General features: G+C 43.1%; 1 protein-coding gene across 8 annotated transcripts in view; it reads left to right on the forward strand.

The window, feature by feature from the left end:
- Window positions 1-21,101, forward strand: part of CADPS (calcium dependent secretion activator) — a 411,831-nt gene that overhangs the window by 325,053 nt on the left and 65,677 nt on the right. For 3 of the 8 annotated variants that reach the window (XM_084902705.1, XM_084902700.1, XM_084902701.1), the window contains exons 21-25: window positions 5,318-5,464; window positions 8,774-8,929; window positions 12,587-12,734; window positions 19,479-19,553; window positions 20,433-20,516. In XM_084902705.1, coding sequence (XP_084758831.1) covers window positions 5,318-5,464; window positions 8,774-8,929; window positions 12,587-12,734; window positions 19,479-19,553; window positions 20,433-20,516 — 610 coding nt within the window. Of the gene's footprint in view, window positions 1-5,317; window positions 5,465-8,773; window positions 8,930-12,586; window positions 12,735-18,580; window positions 18,596-19,478; window positions 19,554-20,432; window positions 20,517-21,101 lie in introns of all 8 variants that reach the window. The other 5 variants (XM_084902706.1, XM_084902702.1, XM_084902704.1 and 2 more) reach the window with 3 other exon arrangements.

Consider the following 21,101-nt stretch of genomic DNA (forward strand, 5'->3'; position numbering starts at 1 on the left):
GGCAATGGTGGGCAAACCTCGGCTTGTGAGCTACATGGGGCTCTTTGACCCTTGAGTGTAGCTCTTCCACAAAATACCACGGCCTGGGTGAGTCTATTTTGAAGAAGTGGTGTTAAAAGAAGTTTGAGTTTAAAAAATTTGGCTCTCAAAAGAAATTTCAATCATTGTCCTGTTGATATTTAGCTCTGTTGACTAATGAGTTTGCCGACCACTGAGCTAGAGGGTTGATGAAGCAGAGATTCATTTTTCTTTGTGGGTGATTTTCTAAGTAAGGGATGATTTTTTGGAATGTTTTTCATCAAACTTACTCAAAACAAGAAACTGACTTACATAAGTAGACTTGGTTTCCTCAATCTTTTCGAAGTTTGGCACATGATCCCCCAATATGCACGCGCGCGCGCGCGCGCGCGCGCACACACACACACACACACACACAGACCACAGCCTTTCTTTCAAACATTTGTTATACTCAGTTCTGTTCTCCCACTTTTCAAAAGTCATAGATATAGGTATTTGATCATAGGTTAAATGACTGCAAAATACACTATAAAAGCTTCCTTCCTGAGAATTGGTGTTCAAATGTTAAAGAAAAACAGCACTGTGACAAGCTTGCTAAAAACAGGTTTTAAATATTCTTCAGGTTTTCTTAATTTGCAATATGGCCACAGAAAAGAAAATAGAGATATCATCATCATGAGGGTTTGGTAGAGTGATTCGGCAGGAAGGACAAAAGGCTCAGTCCCGGAGAGCGAAGGGAGGCTCATCGCTGTTCCCATCAAGCCAGAGAGCATCACGGTTAGGATCCCTCTGCTTCGGCAGAGCACTCAGCTGCTCACCACAGCTGCAGACAGACAGCCTCCCCAGGCCAGGCTTGAGCTGGAGCCCTGACCCCTCTCCTGGAAATGTCACCGGGCCACCACCCAAGCAGGGCAGGTGGGCACAGCTCTCTGGCAGCCCTGAGTATCAGCTTTTGGTTCTAACTAGCAGATGGACAACATTTCCGCCAGCTCTTTAGAGTTGGTTCGCTATTAGTCAAGTTATCATGGAAGAAAACTTAGAAAGTGTCTAATCCAAAGTTTGCCAAGCCTAGTACCTTCTCCATACTACCTTTTCCTTGGCAGATCCACTCTGGATCTCCAGGTGAACACCTGCAGGCACAAGGAATCTGGTGTCATGGTTCCTGCTCCAGGTGGGGATCACTCTGAGTGGGATAGCTGAACCCTGCTTCTTGCTGTATATACACGGAAAATCTGGATTTCTCAAAATGCACTTTCCCTCTCTCTGCCTGAAGTATACATACAGGAATCATTTTTTTAAATAGTATCATCTTTCAGATTGTTAAAAATGTCAGTATCTTAACAAATAATAAACTGTCAGACCAAAGACACCTTAGCAGTGTGTAGATGGCCTGCTTTGAAGCAGATAAGCTGTAGGCACACAGTCAGATTCCCAACTCTGCCAGCAAAGTGCTGGGTCACCTTGGGCAAGTCATCAGACCTTGCTGTGCCTCAGTATCTTCTTTTGAAAACCAGAGACTTTGAATACCCAAGACTTTTTCAACACTAACCTTCTAGAAAATGTGACTTTCCATATTCACATTTCATGACCATTGCCTCCTTAGCACCTAGAACAGGGCCCGGGACATAGGTGTTCAGTGAGTATTTATTGCTTAACTGGCCTTTATTAGGGAACCAATATAGGCTGAAAATGGTAAGGATACAATAGAAAAGCTATGAGAAAGGAAGAATAAAAATATATGTCCCCCTGTTAGTGATTTCAATCTAGTTAGTTCTGAGCAACAAGCATGCAAGAAAAATGACTTTAAATGTTCACCATTGTATTTACCAAATAACATTAGGAAGAGCTTAGACTGGAAGGGGATGAACTTCCACTGAAGAGTCATAAAAGGGACAGCTTATGGTTTCAAGAGGTGCAGAGGTACTGGGAAAGGGCATGAACAGAAGTAGAAACACGGGGGCAAGTGGGAACTCAACGCCCTGTTGGGCTAGCATGGACTATAAAGAAAGCAAACAATAAGGTTGGAGAAATGTGTGGGACCTTCTAAAATCCCAGGAAGTTTGAAACTTTATTCTCTGGGTTGTGCATTCTAAACAGGGGCTTTACAGCTCCCGAAGCTGGTGCAAACTGGTTCTTGGAGTAGGGGAGGGAAGAAATATCTTGCTCTTGTTATGTACATCCACCTACAGTATGTTGGTGCTAGTACATTTTCATGGGGAAGGCAGTTGGGTGGTTCAATGATGATAATGAATACAAGGTTGATAAATACTGCTCAAAACTATGAGACTTCAGAGTGCCCATGCCCCACAGGAGGAATCAGACTTAAGAATAAGCATGGAGAGAGACATTCGTGTCCAGAGCACCGAGAGATGACAAGATGTATTACATATATTCAGCAAGGAATGGCTGATAACATAGGAGACATCCGTATCTTACTTCTAACCCATCCATAAACCTAAAGCTTCTTTGAGAGAAGACCCAGCCATGTCCTCTCTGCAGGGAGACCCAGTCTCAATTATAGTCAATTCCAGAAGCAAGGAATGACTCTCACTCTAGTGACTGCCATCAGCAGAAATGATGAGGTGCCCACATAGTTGTAGCTTTCATCCATATGGGAGCGAGCAGATGAGAATTTTCTAATCCAATGTTCCAGAGATGGAGCCCTTTGACATGCATGGGAGTGATCCTTTTTTCAGCACATCCCCAAAATGAATGAGTCTAATTTTTAACATGTATCGGATGTGAGGATTGCAATTCACACTTCTTCTACTATTCACAGATATCCAATTATGATTCTCACAGAGAAGCATGATGGACTTTTTAGGTAGATGCTAACGGGCCCTCTAAAATAATAATTGGTTATATCCATCAGCAGATCCACATGTATATAATGCTTGGAATTGCCTCTCTAATTATTAATATGTTATTAATATCCAAGTGAAATATTAGTAACCTTAGTAATGCACTATATTATTTTGCTAAAAGCAGAAATATCAAGCATGCTTCAGCCTTCTGAAAACAGAGCATTATAATATGTCACATGAAGGAAATGTTTTATGAGTTCAGCTCAGCAGTCCAGCCAAAATATCATATTTTACAAGTACAATATGCTCTGATTAATATAAGTATTTTTTAATTTTTGTGTGCAAGACAAAGCTCATTTCTGATTTGTGTGCCCACCATCCACTAATATGTTTAAATTAAGTTGCTTTTGTATACATTTGTATGTTATTCATTTCTAGCTACTTTTAATTTGCTCAGAATTGACATTTTAACTTTCCGCACTGCTATCTCTAAAGCTCTCCTAATTCCTCGATCATTATTCAGTGTGTGCCTCATCTAATGATCACATGTGCTTATGTGGGCTTACACATGTCTCAGTGGAAATCGCCAACGGTTTTGTTATGTGGCAGTGTTTAAGACTGAGACTCACCAGGGACTGAATGCGAAGGCACATTCCCAGTTAAACAGAGAAACGTCAACAGAAAGTGCCATTTTCCCTTCTACTGAACTGTCATATTTAGCTTCTTCTTTTGACCCTTCCCACAAGAGCACCCTTTAGTCCCAGGCAGAAAAGCACAATTTGTTTTCCCACCTGTGAAGGGTAAAGGACACACCTGGGAGACACCTGTGTCCCTTAAGAAAGAGAATGCCAGGTTGGCAGTTTGCATTCTAGATTTTTCCATCTATAAGCCAGGTTTTTCCATCTACAAGCTATGTTGTCAGTGTGAAAGAATAACTTGTTTCTATAGGGAGACACCTGTCCAGACTACCTACAGGGGCCAGATTTTCTGACTTGCGGCCCCTCTCCCCTCCCCCGCTCCCAAGCAAGCCCAGAGGCCCCTCAAGCCCTTGCAAGAGTTCTGTTAGTCAAACACAGCTTGCCCCGGGCAGAGCTGCTTTGGCAAACTTGCTCTTCTCCTGCAAGATCCAAAAAGAAAGCCTCAACTCCTTTGCCAAAGTGCTGTCAACCCTCCTTACACAGGAAGGCTCCTCTCAGATGCATAGGCTGGGCTCCACCGTGCCAGTGACTCTGGCTGGTGAACACCCTTAAAATGCCACTCCAGAGTCACACGATGCCAGCCTGGGACAGCATGTGACACAGTCCTTGGAAGATACGCGGTTGACTCGAGTTGGGGTTATTGATTTGTTTTATTTTTCTCTCTCCAGTCATAAAGCCCTTCCTCTCTCTTTCATCACATCAGTTGATAGATCTTTGTTCAAGAACAAAAAGCTTCTATAAAGTCACACTTTTAAATTATTTATTCATTTTTTAACTTAAATTTTAACTTCTTATAGAAAAATACATCTTTAATTGTCACAAACTGAAAACACCTATAGAACAACCACCCAGACCAAGAAACAGCCCCCTCAGCACCCCAGGAGCCCCTGCCATTCATCATAAGGTCCCTATCTCACGTTTGAGGGCAATCACTATAACAGGAGGCCACATTTTAAATCCACTTGTGGCCAAAGAATTGACTATAAGAGCTAAATTTGTGTGTGTGTTTTTAATTTGCAATGTGTCAATATTTCTTCCTTTTAATTGGACTTAGTTTGAGAGGGGACATTTCCGTTGTTTTCAAGTGTTCTGTAAAATTATTTGAAGCCAGTCATTCTTGATATAATTCTTTCATCTTTGCCATCAATTCAGATGCCCCATTGCACACACAGCTGTTTTCAGAAGCAGCGGTTGTAAAGAATTCTGTTTCTGTCCTCCACCACCTTGTGGGCGCATTTCCTGTTATATCGTGTAGCTAATATCTGGCCCCAGGAATGTGCCTCCATTCAAAATAGGTTACATGGGCTGGCTTTAGCTCAGCGGTTCCTTCGAGTGGAAAACTTCTTATCGCACTCGCCTCAAAATAGGTTACAAACAAACGTAAGAAAAATAAGGTGCTCTGCCCTTTCTTTCCATCCCAGCACCCTTAGGTGCAATGCCAAGGATTCCACCAACTTCACGTTTCTAGCACAGGACAAGTTCTAGACGCTCATAGCAATGGACTTGGAAGCTGCAGAGCCTGCACAAAGGCACTGAAATATGTGATCATGGTGGAGAGGTGTCCATGACTGTCCACGCTTTTAAGTCGCTCTGTGGTTAATTTCTCCATTAAACCCCGTCATGTCCTCTGACTGCTGAGCCACACCACCGCTGCCCATCTGTCGGCTCTTTCTGAAGTGTGTCGCTGTTGTCTTGCTGTGGATTTAGCCAGTTTATTTACACCTGTTGTGTGCTTTTCTGCCTCATCTGCATTGTCACTGTGATGGTATTTTTTCTTTCTGTCTGTTTCTTCCACAGGAGTTTAACCAGTAACCTACCCAATGTGAACCTACCCAATGTGAACCTTCCCAAAGTACCAAATCTACCAGTTAACATCCCTCTAGGCATCCCACAAATGCCTACTTTTTCGGCACCGTCATGGATGGCTGCTATATATGATGCTGAGTGTGTATTCAGTTCACATTAGATCTAATTTAAATTTAAGTGATCTTGGCATGGATATGTCTTGTTTATTTCTATACATCCCATATAACAGAGATGGAGAGGGATAATTAGACATATTTTGCTGATCATACAGAGACAATATTGTTTATTTCTGGCATGTGGCGTGTTTGTAAGATATTTGCTATATATACAGCACTAACAATTTTCCTTACGCCCACTGAATGCTTGAGGACTATGTTTCACTTCCTGAATTCTTTTTGCAAAAAGATCCTGCCCATGTTTTGTTGTTTTTTGTTGTTGTTTTTTTTAATACAGGTGGCATGGCTTTAGGAGTTATTCATCCAGAAATAGTCCAGGAAACCTCTTTCATGGGCTGACCCGTCATCTCTGGCCTGATCCAAATTTAAGAGGGAAGCATAACTACCTGAAGCTTTCTTTTCTAAAATAAATAAATAATCCCCAGAGACTGTTTAAACCAGAAAGAGTATTTCTGGTGTCAGCAAATGGCAGGCTGTCCTTGCAGGACATTGAGGGCTCACTGAAAATTTCCGAATGGATCAAGCCCCAGTCATGTGCGTAACAACACTCTCCCAGGTCATCATGTGGCGCTGTGCACTGAGACCCAGGTAGCAAAGTCTCTAAATGCGAGACTGCAAGGCTGGACAGACAAATACTGAAGTTTTTTGATAGTGGTATCCCCTGTGGTCCGGGGCCACGCGGGGTTTGTTTACTTGGAGGCCCAGCCATCCCTTTCATGCCAGCCAGCAGGTCAGAAGGACGGAGGCTGAGCAGCCATTTGTCCCCAGGCTTTGGAAATGAATCCTCTCTTTCCTCAGCAAGAAGAAGATCCAGCACCTCTCAATTCCACCTCAGGGAAATGAAATGAGAACCACGTGCATGATTTAATAAGTGAAATAAGGCTTTGCGATGCTGTGCCCCCCTTTGATCCTTTTCTTAGACCACAGCTAATTATGGGCCAGATAAGCTTTTTCTTGAAAGAATAAATTGGCACGTTTTCAAAGGGAAGTGTTAGTATCAAAGGAATAAAAAATGATCTGAAACCGGCAGTGAGTTTTGAAACCTCGAAAGCAGATCCGTCAGAACGGCCCTGGACATTCCACGGTGCTGTGATGCAGGTAGCTTGGGATCCGAGAGCCACTGCTCTGCCGGGCCCCCCAGCGCTGCTCATATTTTTTAAAAACTGAGCTTGTTCACAAGTTCACGATGAAATCACAGGGGTCAGTGTGTCTGTTCTTCTTTTAAAGATGAATCACAACCTCTACAAATTTATAGCTGAAAAATATCTAAAAAAAAATAAAAACTATAAGTCATATTCATGCTAAGATGACTATATTAAAAGTTAGATTAGGTATTATCTGTTAATAATTAAAAATAAATCTCTGAAAGCTTTTTACCTTCTCTGCATGCTCTGTGACATTGTTTTTGAAAAGATATGAATCAAGACATTGTAATAAAGCAGATAATGGTCTCTTGTCGATTAATTAAGGCATGAGTGGGAACACATTTTGGTAACTGCTCAGCAATCAAAATAATCTTGGTGCTATTGCCTTAACATTAACAGTTTATCTTAAAAATAAAAAGAAAATATTCTTTTCCTCATGTCAAAACTTAATAATAAGCTCTTCAAAGAAAAAGAAAAAAAAAACCCTAGAAGAATTTTTTGAAACTCCGAAACCAGATGGGTGTCAAAATGTTGTTGTAATAAATACCAATTATTGCATTCATATGTACTTAATGATTTAAAACATACAACCATGCAGTTCCAAAACGGGGTTTTAGACTAGACAAAGTTGGGGTTTCTTTTTCCCAAGCCTAGGACGGGGGAAGGGGGAAGGCTGAAGCTCCCCGGAGAAACAAAGCGTCCCCCCACTCGGGAGCAATGCGTATGGCAGCATCCGAAAAGAAGGCCTAGATTCTCAGTCGCCCACCAGGAAATGCCTGATTCCATATCTTTTCATAATTCCAGTCTCCTCCTCTGCCACCTTTCATTCGAAGGTCGTGTTTCCATGTTACCTGCTCCTCCGTGTCAGATACGTCTACGTACTGACCTCAGACTGGTCTGTCCTTGAAAACATGTCCCTGTTGGTCGAGGCCGTAGGCTCCCTCTCGGCATGTTGGGAGCCACCACCCCCCCCCCCCGCCCGCCACCCCGCAGTAGCTGTGTATGCATTTATGCACTAGCTATATTTCTCTCTGAAGCATTAATTCAATGCAGCTGGCATCTGTCACAATAGAAACACCCACTCTCATCTGTTTCTATAGACGATGTCAGAACAAGTGGTAATGCATGGTGTGCTGGACATTTTATAAATTACCGTGTTAGCATTAGTGGTATGCGAGGAAGGGGTGGGAGGTGGCCACCCCTCAGAGCTCCAAATGGCATTGTTACAAAAGAGAAAGCCAGCCAGAGAAGGGCACGAGGGTGAGAGACGGAGCGTTTCCCACACGCAGGCTTTCCGTGGATGCCCCAGGTAAAAGTTTCTTACACATCATTGTATAGCACGGAATCAAGACCAATCCCTCCATCTGGACTGGGTAAGATGGTGCAATGGTTTAAAAACAAAAACAAACAAAAATAGCAACAAGCTTTGCAAATATCTCATGTCCACTCACCTCCCCACCCCCACCCTCACCCTGGGGCTGCCTGTGCAGCGGGCTGGTCTATTGGAATGATAACCAGTCTGAGCAGACGCATGGATTCAAGGTGTCCAGGTGGACTCGTCTCAATTTGAGTCACCTCCTCTTCTCTCCAGCTCTTCAAGAGAGAAAGCAGGTCCTCGCTCACCACTTTGTTAGCACTGTCCCCTTACGACTCTGAGTCTGTGCAGTCTCCGAGAGGCCTCCGTCTGGAGGGGAGCTGGGGAAATGCATGAAACCCGAACTTTAATAACTGCATGTTGCCATGTAGTTATTATTTGTTGAGACTTACTTCTCCCTCTGGTCCGTGGCCTTCATCTGAATCATCACATGTGTTAATGTGGTTATTAAAAGAAGGCTGATTTTTACCATACACTGTTCTCCTGGCCGTTATGGGGCAATGCGTCCCTCAGACTTCTCACTGGTCTGAATGATTGGCTGAACAGAGCCGACTAGGTCATGTATGGTAAAACTCAAAATCTGCCGGTGGAGAATGCCCCCACCTCCACCGCTGACACGCGTCGTTTTGTATGTTGAAGCTACTGTTTGCCTCAAGCCTTATAGTCCCAGTTGTCTTTGTGTCAGCGTTTCAGAGCCCAAGGCCAGTGGGTGACTCTTGTTTTTGTTTTTTTTTTATTTTTACCCTGCCAGCAACGGATCAGGCACCTCAGAGGATCTGTTCTGGAAGCTCGATGCCCTTCAGACCTTCATTCGGGACTTACACTGGCCCGAGGAAGAGTTTGGGAAGCACCTGGAGCAACGGCTGAAGCTGATGGCAAGTGACATGATAGAGTCCTGTGTCAAAAGGTAAGCCCTGTGCCTGGGCGGTCGCTGGACGCCTTTCCCACCACACACGGGCCAGGGGCAGGGCTGATTGGCCATGATTTGGAGTTTTTTTGAGAAAGTGATTCCTTATCAAAGTCCGTGGGAGTGGTGGCTACCCAAGTCCAGCTTCTGTTCACCTGCCCCAAGCAAACGATGTGGCTGTTATTTCACTGAGTTCCATAGGAAAGACTCCATGCCAGTTCTTGTTTGTATCTCTGACATCTAGCAGCATCTGGCACAAAGTACTTAGTAAACATAATTTAAATGTAGGAGTGTGGTATGCGTGGTGGGCAGCTAGATCGAAATCAAAGAAGCACATCCTATTCCTGAGCCAGTGAATCCAGTGCGGGAGCAGGAATCTAGTGAATTTCCAGCCATATGGGCAGGACCTGAGCAGCAGCATTCATTTTCTACATGTGAACCCAGCCTGTACTACCTGCCCGCTACTAGTTGTCTTGTGCAAAATCTAACTAGATATCAACAAGAAGGCATGAGACATGTTGCTTGCTTTGTCCCAGTGGATTGTGGGGTTGAGGTCGGAAGGCTGCACGGGCAGTCCCCAGGTGGGCTGTTCTGAAGGCCGGGAGAATGGCACGCATCCTTTCTACAGGAATTGTTTGAGCTCGTCCTCTCCGCAGGCACAGCACTGAGTACCGGGCGTACCAAGGACTGCACCCTTCCTTCATGGAGTGTCTGTATCCATACAGCCTCCGACATGACACCATTATCATCACCCTGTCTGTCCCCAGACGCATGTCCAAGTGCTTTTGCCAGTCCCCAGCAATTCCATTATTATTCCTCATTCAAAAAAAGAAGACCACAAGCATCACAGGACACTTGGATTTCCAGATGTTGTATAATTTAGTTGATGGACCACAAAATACTTAGTAAATATTGTGGGAGTTGGGGACTGGGTTTGCTCTGAATTCATTGTGTTGTGTCTTGGAAAAAGAAAAGGGATGTAATAGCATTAAAACCAGAACCAAAAGGCAGAACAATGACATCGTCGCTGGTAGGTGAGCTTCTTGGCAGGAATTAGAGAAAGAGCGACGTGCTACGGAGAATCCTCAGGAAACTCAAGTCCCGGTGATCCAGATTCTGTGCTTTGTCCTTTTCTTCCCACTCTTGGGATCCAAGGCAGGCCTATTTCTCAACCTTAAGGTCAAAATGTTTCCTTAGGGTTTTGACTCTCACCATCTTCTACAGAGTCTGACTCAATTTTATGAAAAGCCAATCTTTTCCTATGGCTAAACCATTTCACAAAAAACTGCTTGTCAAAATGGCTCCTCTGGCAAAACACTCTCCCCTGGCTGTCCCTGGGACTGTAAAGCATTAAAACGAGGCCCACTAGCTTCTCATCTGTGCACACAGTTGTACAGAAAGACACGCATGGAGAGCCAGTCTTTTGAATAGATAATAAGTAATAGCAGATGACATATAGGTGGGATCGTGGTCAGCCACTCAACGAGTGTGAGCTCCTCAGTGGCAGGCAGCATATCTCGTTCATTTTGAGCTTCTCACCCATCCCAGGCCCAGCATCATGCTTGACTCATGATTGCTGTTAAGTAACTGTTTATTACTAGGAGTTGGTCGCCTGCACATGTACTCCTGTCCCTGGTGTCCCTTCCAGTTCAGGCCCCAGTCTAAGCACAAACCAGCCAAGAGCATACATGCATGGCAATATCGTCCCCAGACAGCCTGGGCCAGCGGGTAAGACATGAAGCAGTCTGTGGGCGTTTGAAGACATAGAGCCCACATTAGGAGAGCCTAGCACCTTGGCTTTTCTCTTTGGGATAGAATAAAGGGCCCCTGTTCTAGGATAGCAGAGTAAGGACATGATTTCATGGATGTAAATATGCAACACCAAACGTCAGTCCGTACTCCTCACTGCCAAGTTTCTAAGAAATTGAAATTACTCACCTGATGACATCATCCACTTCATGAACCTGACAGCCTCTAGTCCAGTCCATATCAGGTGCTGTGCTCCACACAGAACACGGCGCCCTAACTCAGCTGGATTAAATGACCCCTCCGTTCCTGCCTTTTGTCCCGCAGAGCCTTCTCGGTCATATTAATTTTGCATCCGGCTGCCTGTTTTCACAGCCCCATGCTAAGGGCTATGAGCAGCTCTCCTGTGAAAGCAGAAGATGATTACTTCATTGTAAGGGATCGATTTAGCATTTCCTTCCTCAAGTTGGGCCGTGTCTGGCCAGGGAACCTCAGATCAGCACGGGGACCTGTCCAACGCAGTCCCCATCAGCCTCCTTTGCCCCAAACCAGAAAACGATGTATTTGCAGCAGAGCTTAAAATGATCATCGTGATTAGAAAGCTACATCAGTGCACCGAGTCTTTAGAAGCCAAGACACATTTATCTTTAACAGGATCATAGAATATATAGGAGTGTGTTAAGGCATCTTTTTGGTAGTTTTCTTAAGAGCTGGGCTTCCAACCTTAGAAATTATACTTGGCTTCCCTCGTGCACCCAGGGTGTGTTAGCAAGCTGGCATCCTCTCCGAGCTAGCTAGCTGTGTGGTCCCTCTCTGCACTATGAGGAAACTGCTACCAATGCCTCTTAAAGCGATGCCTTCCCGGTGGCTGCGTGATCTCCAGAACCACGGGGACAGTGCTGAAAAGAGGCATTGGACAAAGGACCTTTAGTAAAGCCACTCGCTCACCAGGTGCTCTTCTCTGAAGACATGTGATGAGGATGGGACCCGCTTCTCTGAAACCTTTCAAACCATCATCGGGCCCCTTTGCAGGCTGATGTCAAGGATGAGGTCTCATGCCGGTAGACCAGCTGGCCGTGTCGGACCGCGCTTTTTCCTCAAGCAGTTAACACATTGCTGGGGTCACAATGGGACCTAAGTCAGAATTATGTCACAGTAAATTGCCACCGTTAGTCAAGACTTGAATTGGGAAGTATAGTATGACATTTTTATTTATAAATACAATGTATTCTTTATTGCAAAATAAAGCATTGACCTGGCAAGGCAAACAAGCAAGCAAGCATAGTGTAAGTCCCCTCTTACCACCTCCCCTCCTTTCACTCTCCTCTCAAAAGTAGTCATCTCATTTTTTAGTCTTTAAAGCAATATAATAAGCTTGGTGTTTTGTTTTTTCTTCAGTCTCTTTCAAAGCCAGGGTAAAATTAATAAATAAATAAAACAATGTGTCATTTAAGATGTTTTTCCCCACCAGGAGATTGTGAAGATTAGAAACTGCTTTTTTTTTGGGGGGGGGGGGATGGGGGAGGTGGTTTTTTTAAATGAAGGGATTCAAGGTAGGCAGTTGCCAGTGTGAGAGCACGTACATATGCTGTAATGCTATAATTGGGTTTTTGTTCCTTCCTTCATTCTCCTGCAATTAGAGTTCTCCATAGCATGTGAGCGATAGACAGAAATACGCCAAGCTACAGGTGTCCCGTGCACTGCCGGGAGAGAAGGGTGAGCGTGGCTGTCTCCCTGAATAGGCCTTCCTGAGCTGGGAGAGTCATTCTTAAAAAACACACGTGAAGTCATTGTCAATGGAAACTGATTACAGCCTTCAATTTTCTTTTTCCACTAACCCCTCAGAAAATGTCTCCTCCGCCTGCTGCCATCCGCATGCTGAATTGGTCTTTTCCTACTTTGTTTTAATAGAACCAGGATTGCATTTGAAGTGAAGCTGCAAAAAACCAGTCGATCAACAGATTTTCGAGTCCCACAGTCAATATGCACCATGTTTAATGTTATGGTTGATGCCAAAGCTCAATCAACAAAACTTTGCAGCATGGAAATGGGCCAAGAGGTAAAAAATATATATATAGATTTCTCCTCCCTTACACCTCCCCCCACCCCCACCGCCATTGATCATGTAGAAGAAAACTTCACAAATTCCTTCCATCTACACTAGTCTGCTAGTTTCTGAAATATACTCTAGCATTTGTAGGTTAAGCCGCAAGTGAGTGTTTGGTGTCTGTTTGTTCAGTAAATGTCTAAGGCTTGTGCTAATGAGCGTGCCAGTGACTTGGTAGTGATTCTTGGCTGGAGTTGGAATGGCCATTAAATTCCTTTAAGTCCAATGATATTTGATCATCTCATTTATTAGGCTCGTATCTCCAACAGATGTTTGCCAGAATGCAAGCCATTTTCACATTTGAAGTGCATTTTATCACTTTGAACATCTGGATGGCAGGAGAGCTTCCTTTTTCGAATCTAGCATCTTCCAGGATCTGTAATGTTAGATCACCCTGCTCCCCAGTCCCCAGCAGCAGGCTCTGAATTTGTAAGAAATCACAGCGATTCCCCCCCCCCCCCCCGAGATTGATTGTGCATCTTCCCTGACCAAAAGTTTAGTCCTTTGCTAAGTTCCCAGTTCCAGAGTGGCATTTAAAATGTAAAGGAGAAAGAAACAGCAACTTGGGCTTGATTAAAGACCATCGTGATCATTTTCCTCTGATGGCCTTAAGCCAGCTAGATATTCATATACCAATTTAGAATTAATTCAAAAACATTTCTGGCAACTCTCGTGTTGTTGCCAATTGGCATAAATTGCTCCTAAATCAGATCTTTCGATACCAGCCCTACATGCTCAGAATTTTTTACTAAATTATATTTGCTCCTTATTCGTTATTTATTTTCTCTTTCGGCACCTTCCATTTTTAAATGTGGGTTGGTGGTATTCTCTGCGTGGCACGATTATCTTTAAGCTCCTCGCCCCCCACCACCACCACCACCACCACCCCTCCGCCCACCCATCAGCTTCATCCACTACTTTTGTGAGCCTCTTCCCCTGACTGATTTTCTGGTTGGGAACTTTCCCCCGGGGTTAAGCTTTGGGTCACATGCAAGGGGTTCTCTTTGCCGATTCCCTTTGCTGCAGGTGAGCGATCTAAAGCAGCAGATCTAACGTCAGTGCACCCAACGAATCAGAGAGCTTCTCAAACCCACATTGTTGGGTCTCACCCCAAGAATTCCCAATAGGTCTGGGGTGTGGTCCAAGGGTTTTCATTTCCTCTGGTGATACTGATGCCACTGGCGGGTGTAGAGACCACACCGTAAGAACCACTGGCCGGCGGTTCAGTATTCAAACCTGAGTGAAGGAGAGGGCTCGGGCCAAAGGTCAGCCTCCTGGAGAAGGCTCAGGCTGGGGACAGCCTCCTGGTGAGGGGTCTCACCCGAGCTGTGCTGCCCACTGGAGCTGGTCAAGTGACTCAGCCTCTTTGGGCCTCGGTTTCTTTATCTGTAAAATGATAGCACTCTTCTTGTTTTATTCAGGCTGCTTTTAGATGCAGAATCAGTTCTTCAGATCTTCCCTGCAGGGAAGAAAGGGGGAGGGCCAGCATGTGAGACAAATAAAATTTCTGGATGCAGTCGGGGCATTACCCACTCACATTTCTCTGGGCGACTCTGAACCATCTCTTGGGCTTCACAGAGCCCACTTCAAAAACCTGTTTTGGATGATCTCTAAGAATCGTGGGTGACTTCCAGAATCCTTCTCCTCCTGAATTTTTCTCTCTTTGGAGTTTTATTTTTTTTAATTGAGATATAATTCACATACCATAAAATTCGCTCTTCGAGTTTACAAGTCAGTAACATTTAGTATATTCACAAAAATGTGCAACCATCATCACAATCAATTGCAGGACATTCTTATCACCCTAAAAAGAAACCTGGGCCTATTAGTATAATTCCCAACCCTCCTGCCCCAGCCCCAGGTAACCGGCACTCTATTTCTATTAATAAGGACTTGCCTATTTGAGCATTTCCTATCAATGGAATATACTAGTATGTGGCCTTTTGTGCCTTCTTTTGCCATGCATAATATTAAGATTTATTCATGTAGCTCCATGAAATTTATGGAGCCATTTCCCAGGAAAAAATACTTTCACAAACAATTTCAAGGGGCCTGTGAAGTTTGTCTGTGAAGTTTGAGACTCCATTGGAAATATGTGATAGGAAATAAGTCCTTTGAGGGACCTTGCTCTGTGGCTGTGATCTTGAGTAGAACTTCAGTGAGAAGTCTCATGCGAATGGTCCCTCATCAGCTCTCCCCTTTTTCTAGAATGGGACATTTATCTCCAAAGTAAAACTGAACAGTTAGAACGACATTGGCCAAAGGCGATGACTGGAATTGGGAAAATAGATAAAAGTTTAAATTTTTTTGGAGTTTTCACTTTGTGAGTATTTGATATAAACTCCTATTATAAATCTAGTCTATTATAGAGCGATGCCTGCGTCCACCTGGATTCCAATGCCCTCAGGGAGTTTTAGAATAGATTCTCCAGTTCTCAATCACTTCCTGAATTTCATCACTGGGGTAAAGTAGCATCTAAAGGCAGCTGTTGAAGCATTTGTTAGCCATACTTTTCCATCTTAAATATTTATTTTTTCATTAAAATTTGCAAAGCACCAATAGAGAGGAAATTGTATATTAAATACTTTCTCACTTGGTCTAGAGTGTTTTCATCTCGTTTCCAAGGTCAGATGGTCTTAACAGAAAGACAACATACACACAATCTGTTCCATGACAAGGCAAAATGTGCAGCACTGGGAGTCAAGTGGAAGGATTCTCGCGGTGTGATTGTGAATTTGCAGCAACTTAGCTCATTAGAAGCAAAAGTGAACTTCCCAAACCATTGAAGATTAGTAGTTCACTTGCTAAATCATGATCTAGGGCCTCAGAGTATAATTTATTATTATTGTAATTATTATTATTAATTATTATTATCAAGCCAATATAATTTATTATTGTTGTAATTATTATTAATTGTTATTATCAAGTCAATTATTATTATCAAGCCAGCAGAAGGAACTGAAAAATGCAAAAATAAGGAAGAGCCCTCTTTGCACCCAAATTGGATATTTCATCTGACTGCAAAAAATGTTGTGACAAGATAATCTAGCGGGGGTGGTGAAGGATGATAAGTAAGCGATACCTGGTAGTACTTATACTCCTTCCAGGAGCGTCACAGCTGTATGGAACAATTACTCTCCCGAGAAAGGGCAGACTAAAGGCAGAGCACTTTCTGTTGCTCCAGAAAGGTTAATCAAATAAGTCTTGTAAACTGACAAAGCAAATCCATGTATTTGGTAATTACTTGTATGTGAATGAAGGCTACTTAGATAAATGCCCCCTTTGCTACATAATAAGCAGAATAGATATTACCCTGCTCTCCTATCCCTCCAAAGTGGGTCTTATTTCATTGAGATTGTAATTGACATACAACAAGGTATATAGGTTTTAGATGAGTTTAGAGAAATACACACATGTAACTACCATGCTAATCATTAGTTACAGCAACAGTAATATTGCCATATAGCACTTCTAAGTTTCCAAACCATGTGTCCATGCATTGTTTCATTACTTTGTAGTGATTTCTGTATTCACAACAGGAATAATTCTAGCCCTGTTGAGGAAATGAGGAAATAGACTAACGGAGATGACATACTCAAGTTTCCTCTAAAAGTAAGAAGCAGAATAAGCATATCAAAACATTTTTTATAGCCCTAGCTGATTTGGCTCAGTGAATATAGTGTTGGCCTGTGGACTGAAGGGTCCAGGGTTCAATTCCAGTCAAGAGCACGTGCCTGGGTTGTGGGCTTGGTCCCCAGTGCAGAGCATTCAGGAGCAGCCAATCAATGATTCTATCTCATCATTGATGTTCCTATCTCTCTCTCCCTCTCCCTTCCTCTCTGAAATCAATCTATATATATATATATATATATATATATATATATATATATATATATATATATATATGTTTTAAAAATCCATTTTTATAAGCAGAATAAAAGAAATGTGGACAGGAGTGGAGATAATATATTCATAGACAGTGAAAGGGAGAGACAGTGGGAGTACCCGGGAGGAGTCAGAGTCAGAGCCAATTCTGGCATGGAAAACATGAGAGCAAGGAGAGGGTCCCACAAACCACCGTGTCTCCGTATACTTTCATCTAGATTCCTTAGAGAAGGGAAGAGAAAGCTCGTTTGTCTTTCAGAAAAGACATTGTTAACTAACTCCTCAGGACAGATCGTGCCTGAGTCTTCCGTGAGTGCTGTATAGAGAACATGCTCTTGGTTCTTTCTGCCGTTTCAGCTAAGTTTTTTGAGAGAATGTTTCTGTTCTCAATGATGTTCTTTGCTTGTTTAGAAGCCCCTCAATTAATATTTCATATTCTGTTATTTTTGCCTACAGCTAGCTTTTCTGAATTAAATCTCAGCATTAATGTCATAAATGTGAATCACTTATAGCAATCCAAAGAGAATCTGGGAGAAAGTGCAGTCACGTGAGGGCAGGTGAGGGTGTGACTCGGGATCTTACCACAAGACCTAACAATGAGTTGGGAGTCCTGTCAACATTCCTGAGGTCCTTTGCTCTGACATCTTCCTGTGTTTCTAGCACAGAACTCTGCAGATAGTTTTTGTATTTAGCTTCAGGTTTCTGCCAACTTCCTAGTAAATTCTTTTGTGACGTTAACAGCAGAGCCAACGTGGGTTCTGTTTATCAGCACTGTGCAACATGTGCCATTTGCTTTTTTTTTTTTTTCCTCTAGTCAACTAAAATGAAATGACTGAGCTATAAGACCATCTCCCCCTACTCTTTCTTTCTACTTTATGAGTTTCTACAAATACCGGTAATATTGAGATTGCAATTATAAGCTGACAAAATGTTTCTACATCTAGACCCTCAGTACATCTTCAAACTAGATCTATGATTCTAAGAGTAGGACTACCAGGAAAAAAAACTTGACTCTGATTTTTTAATAGCCCTGTCTGGTTGGTGCATTGTTCTGTGCACCAAAAAGATTACAGGTTCAGTTCCAGGTCAGGGCACCTTTCTAGGCTGTGGGTTCAATCCCCAACCATCCCATGTGGCCTCATAACAGAGGCAAACAATCAATGTTTGTTTGTTTGTTTGTTTGTTTGTTTCTCTCTCTCTCTCTCTCTCTCTCTCTGCTGTCCTCTCTTTTTGGAATCAGTAAGAACATATCCTTGAATGGGAATTAAGAAAGGAAGGAAGGAAGGAAGGGAGGGAGGAAGGAGGGAGAGAGGGAGGGAGGGAGGGAGGGAGGGAGGGAGGGAGGGAGGGAAGCAGGGAAGAAGAAAGAAAGGAGGGAAGGAAGAAGGAAGGAAGGGAAGAAAAAGAGAAAGAAAGAAAGAAACCTGCTAAATATCTTTACACAGGGTCTGCCTCATTCTCATTACAAAATCATCAGTAATTTGTACTGGTTCCTCCCCTCCCGCTTTGTTCCTAAAAAGTAGTATCTGTTGAGTGGTGTGTGTGTGTGTGTGTGTGTGTGTGTGTGTGTGTGTGTGTGTTTATAGGTGAAGAAACCGAACTATATTTTCTTAGGCAACATAACTAACCAACTTTGCACTGGGGTTTGGTCTAGGTCTTCCAATTACAAATAAAATTCCATTGTGACTTGAAATGAATCAGCCTAATTCATATCCTTTTGCTCCCTTTCAATACTTCTGATCACTAGTTATCAGAATATCAAACCACATTATTACTATGGCTTATTATTTCTGCATGTTTTCATAGCTTTCTGGATGGTTTAATTTTTTCTTTTCTCATGTGCCGGATTGTCCTAATTTTGATTTGCATTGTTCCCTTTTCTTTCAATTCCTAATTACTCATCCCTCTGAAAGTTTGCTAACGAGTGGGTAAGTGCATTCTTCTTTCCGGAGAGCGGTGTTTGGCATTGTTGTTTTCCATTGAGGAAATATGGAATAATTCAATGGATACCGAGATGATCTAATAAATGTCAAGGAGCTGGCACACAGTGCTTTCTGTTGAAATCGCTGTTTCTTTCCTCCTGGCATGTGCAGCAGATTTTGTTTGTGTGGGGTTTGTTTTTGCATTACTATTTAAATTTAATAACCGACAGCAGCAGTTAGAGAATTTGAAAAACTTAGTAGCAGTCTCATTAGTGCTCTAAGCCTGGGTCTGCTTGCCCATGATGGAGAAAAACGAGTGTCAGCCCCCCGGGTTCAGAAAGAGACACTGCCTGGGCGCCGAGTCAGCACACAGAGGTGGGATGAGGGGCAGGGAGGCATTAACCCCAGATAGCCAAAGGTCTTAGAACCATTTTAGCAAAAGTCATACACAGTGCATTGGTCCAATTCCCTTTGGAAGGGTGTACTTCCTCAGCCACATCTCCCAGCAGTTTCCCAAAGATGATTTTCATCCCTGTATTAAATTCCTGTGGGATCGTGCTTTGTACGACCCAGATCGAGGCACTGCGACGCTGTGAGCCGTCCATGCCAGCTTTTGTGAATGCGTGTATGTCTCCACACATATCAACGCAATGGAACACTTTGGGTGAGGAGCAATGTGCCCGTAATTTTTTTATTTTTTAAGCTTCGAATCCCTCCTCATCAAAGACGCAGAGTCAGAATCCTACAGCTGCGTCTGGGACTGTGGAAAGGAACGGGGTGGGCAGGCCAGGCTTGATGTATATATAAATTGCGTTGTCTAAAAATTACCGGCGGTTGCCACGCCATCACCTCTTAAACACGCTAATATTTGCCTCTCTGTGTTCTTCAGCATCAGTACCATTCAAAAATAGACGAACTCATTGAAGAAACCGTTAAAGAAATGATAACACTCCTGGTGGCAAAGGTAACCTTCCGTTCCAGGTGAAATGTTTCGTTGGGAGCATTGCTTTGTTATGTCTGTGTTCCCATTAAAATGTCACACGTTATAAAGCTGAGCTGGGTACTCACATTTCTCAGGAAACAGGATTGTGCCTCGCCCAGCCTCTGTGCCGAGGGATTTTTCCGATGATTGGGAGCCGAGTGGGGATGAAGCGATGAAGTGGCATATGTTAACTTAATAGGAATTTGTCCCCAAACGCTGCTCTAGGTTATTCGGGAAATGTTTGTTTTGTTTTTCAGCATTGACAAAGTTCTTTTTTTTTTTAAATACAGAAAGTTAAATGGTAATAAGGAATTCTGCCATCATAAAAACCCCCTCCCCCTAGTTTCACATGCAGTGAGAGTCATAATAAAACAGAAAAGTCAGATAAAGCTATTTCAGTCACCCTCATGAATTCTAGAATTTTAACTAAGTAATGTTGAATGGGAAGACATTTATATTTGCCAGTGCTAAACTTCTGTTTCCCCCAAATTACTGATAAAATACAAATAAAAATAGATTGGATTAAATGTAGTGCTAATATGCAACATAAAGACGGCTTTGCGCAGTTTGGGATTTTGAAAAGTGCATTTAATATTATCGCATGCTATATGCAACGCAATAATATTTTGTCACTTTGCACTTCTGGAGCACTCTCTATTTGCAATCACATAATAATGAAGAGAAAGCCGGATAAGTCAAATATTTCTGTGTAGCAGCGTCTACTCCGCTCCGCAGGCTGCGATCACATAATAGAAGGCAAATGTGAGCAGAGGCTCCGTGCCGGCTGGAAATGTTGCTCTTTATTGTGAGCAGTTCTACTCCGAAGCACTAATTCTTTTCTCTCCTTTGCGGTTTTTCTAGTTCGTTACTATCTTGGAAGGAGTGTTGGCAAAATTATCCAGATATGACGAAGGGACCTTGTTTTCTTCTTTCTTGTCATTTACCGTAAGTAAAGAGGTTTACATCGTTTTGTTAAGGAAATATGGAATGCTTCCACTGGATAGCATGAGCTGGCAAAGGTCAAGAAGCTGACATGAGGAGGGGGCTGCTGTTGCATTGGGTTTGGGTGTGTGTGTGTTCGAATTTCAGTCAACCATCAGTGTGTACTCATAACACCAGGAGAAGGAGAAGGACACTTCATAGCAGCCAGCAAGTCAAACCACTTCTGTTTCTTCTGTGAATATACACTATGTGCACACATGTACGCCTCTATTCATATCCCAGGAGAGCTGGTGGACTGAGCCCACCTTAGCTTCTTAGGCAAAAACACTTAGCATTTCTGAGCTACCATCTCCTCATCTGCGAGTTAATTTTAGAGGTTGCAAATGGAGACCTACGAGTCAGAGAGAGCTTGTCAATATGTTTTATTTGGTCTTCGCCGTGTCAGGTACCCTTTCCTTAACTGAATTAGTTTCCTGCATTTAACAATCAGGAGAATTCACAGAGAAGCCTGAGTCCTAGGACTTTATGAAGTGACAGTCAGCAGCTCAATGAAGGCCTGTCTGTGGGCACAGCAGCTGTCTACGGGGC

Source organism: Pipistrellus hanaki (assembly GCF_964339955.1).
Source record: "Pipistrellus hanaki genome assembly, chromosome: 13".
Taxonomy (NCBI): domain Eukaryota; kingdom Metazoa; phylum Chordata; class Mammalia; order Chiroptera; family Vespertilionidae; genus Pipistrellus; species Pipistrellus hanaki.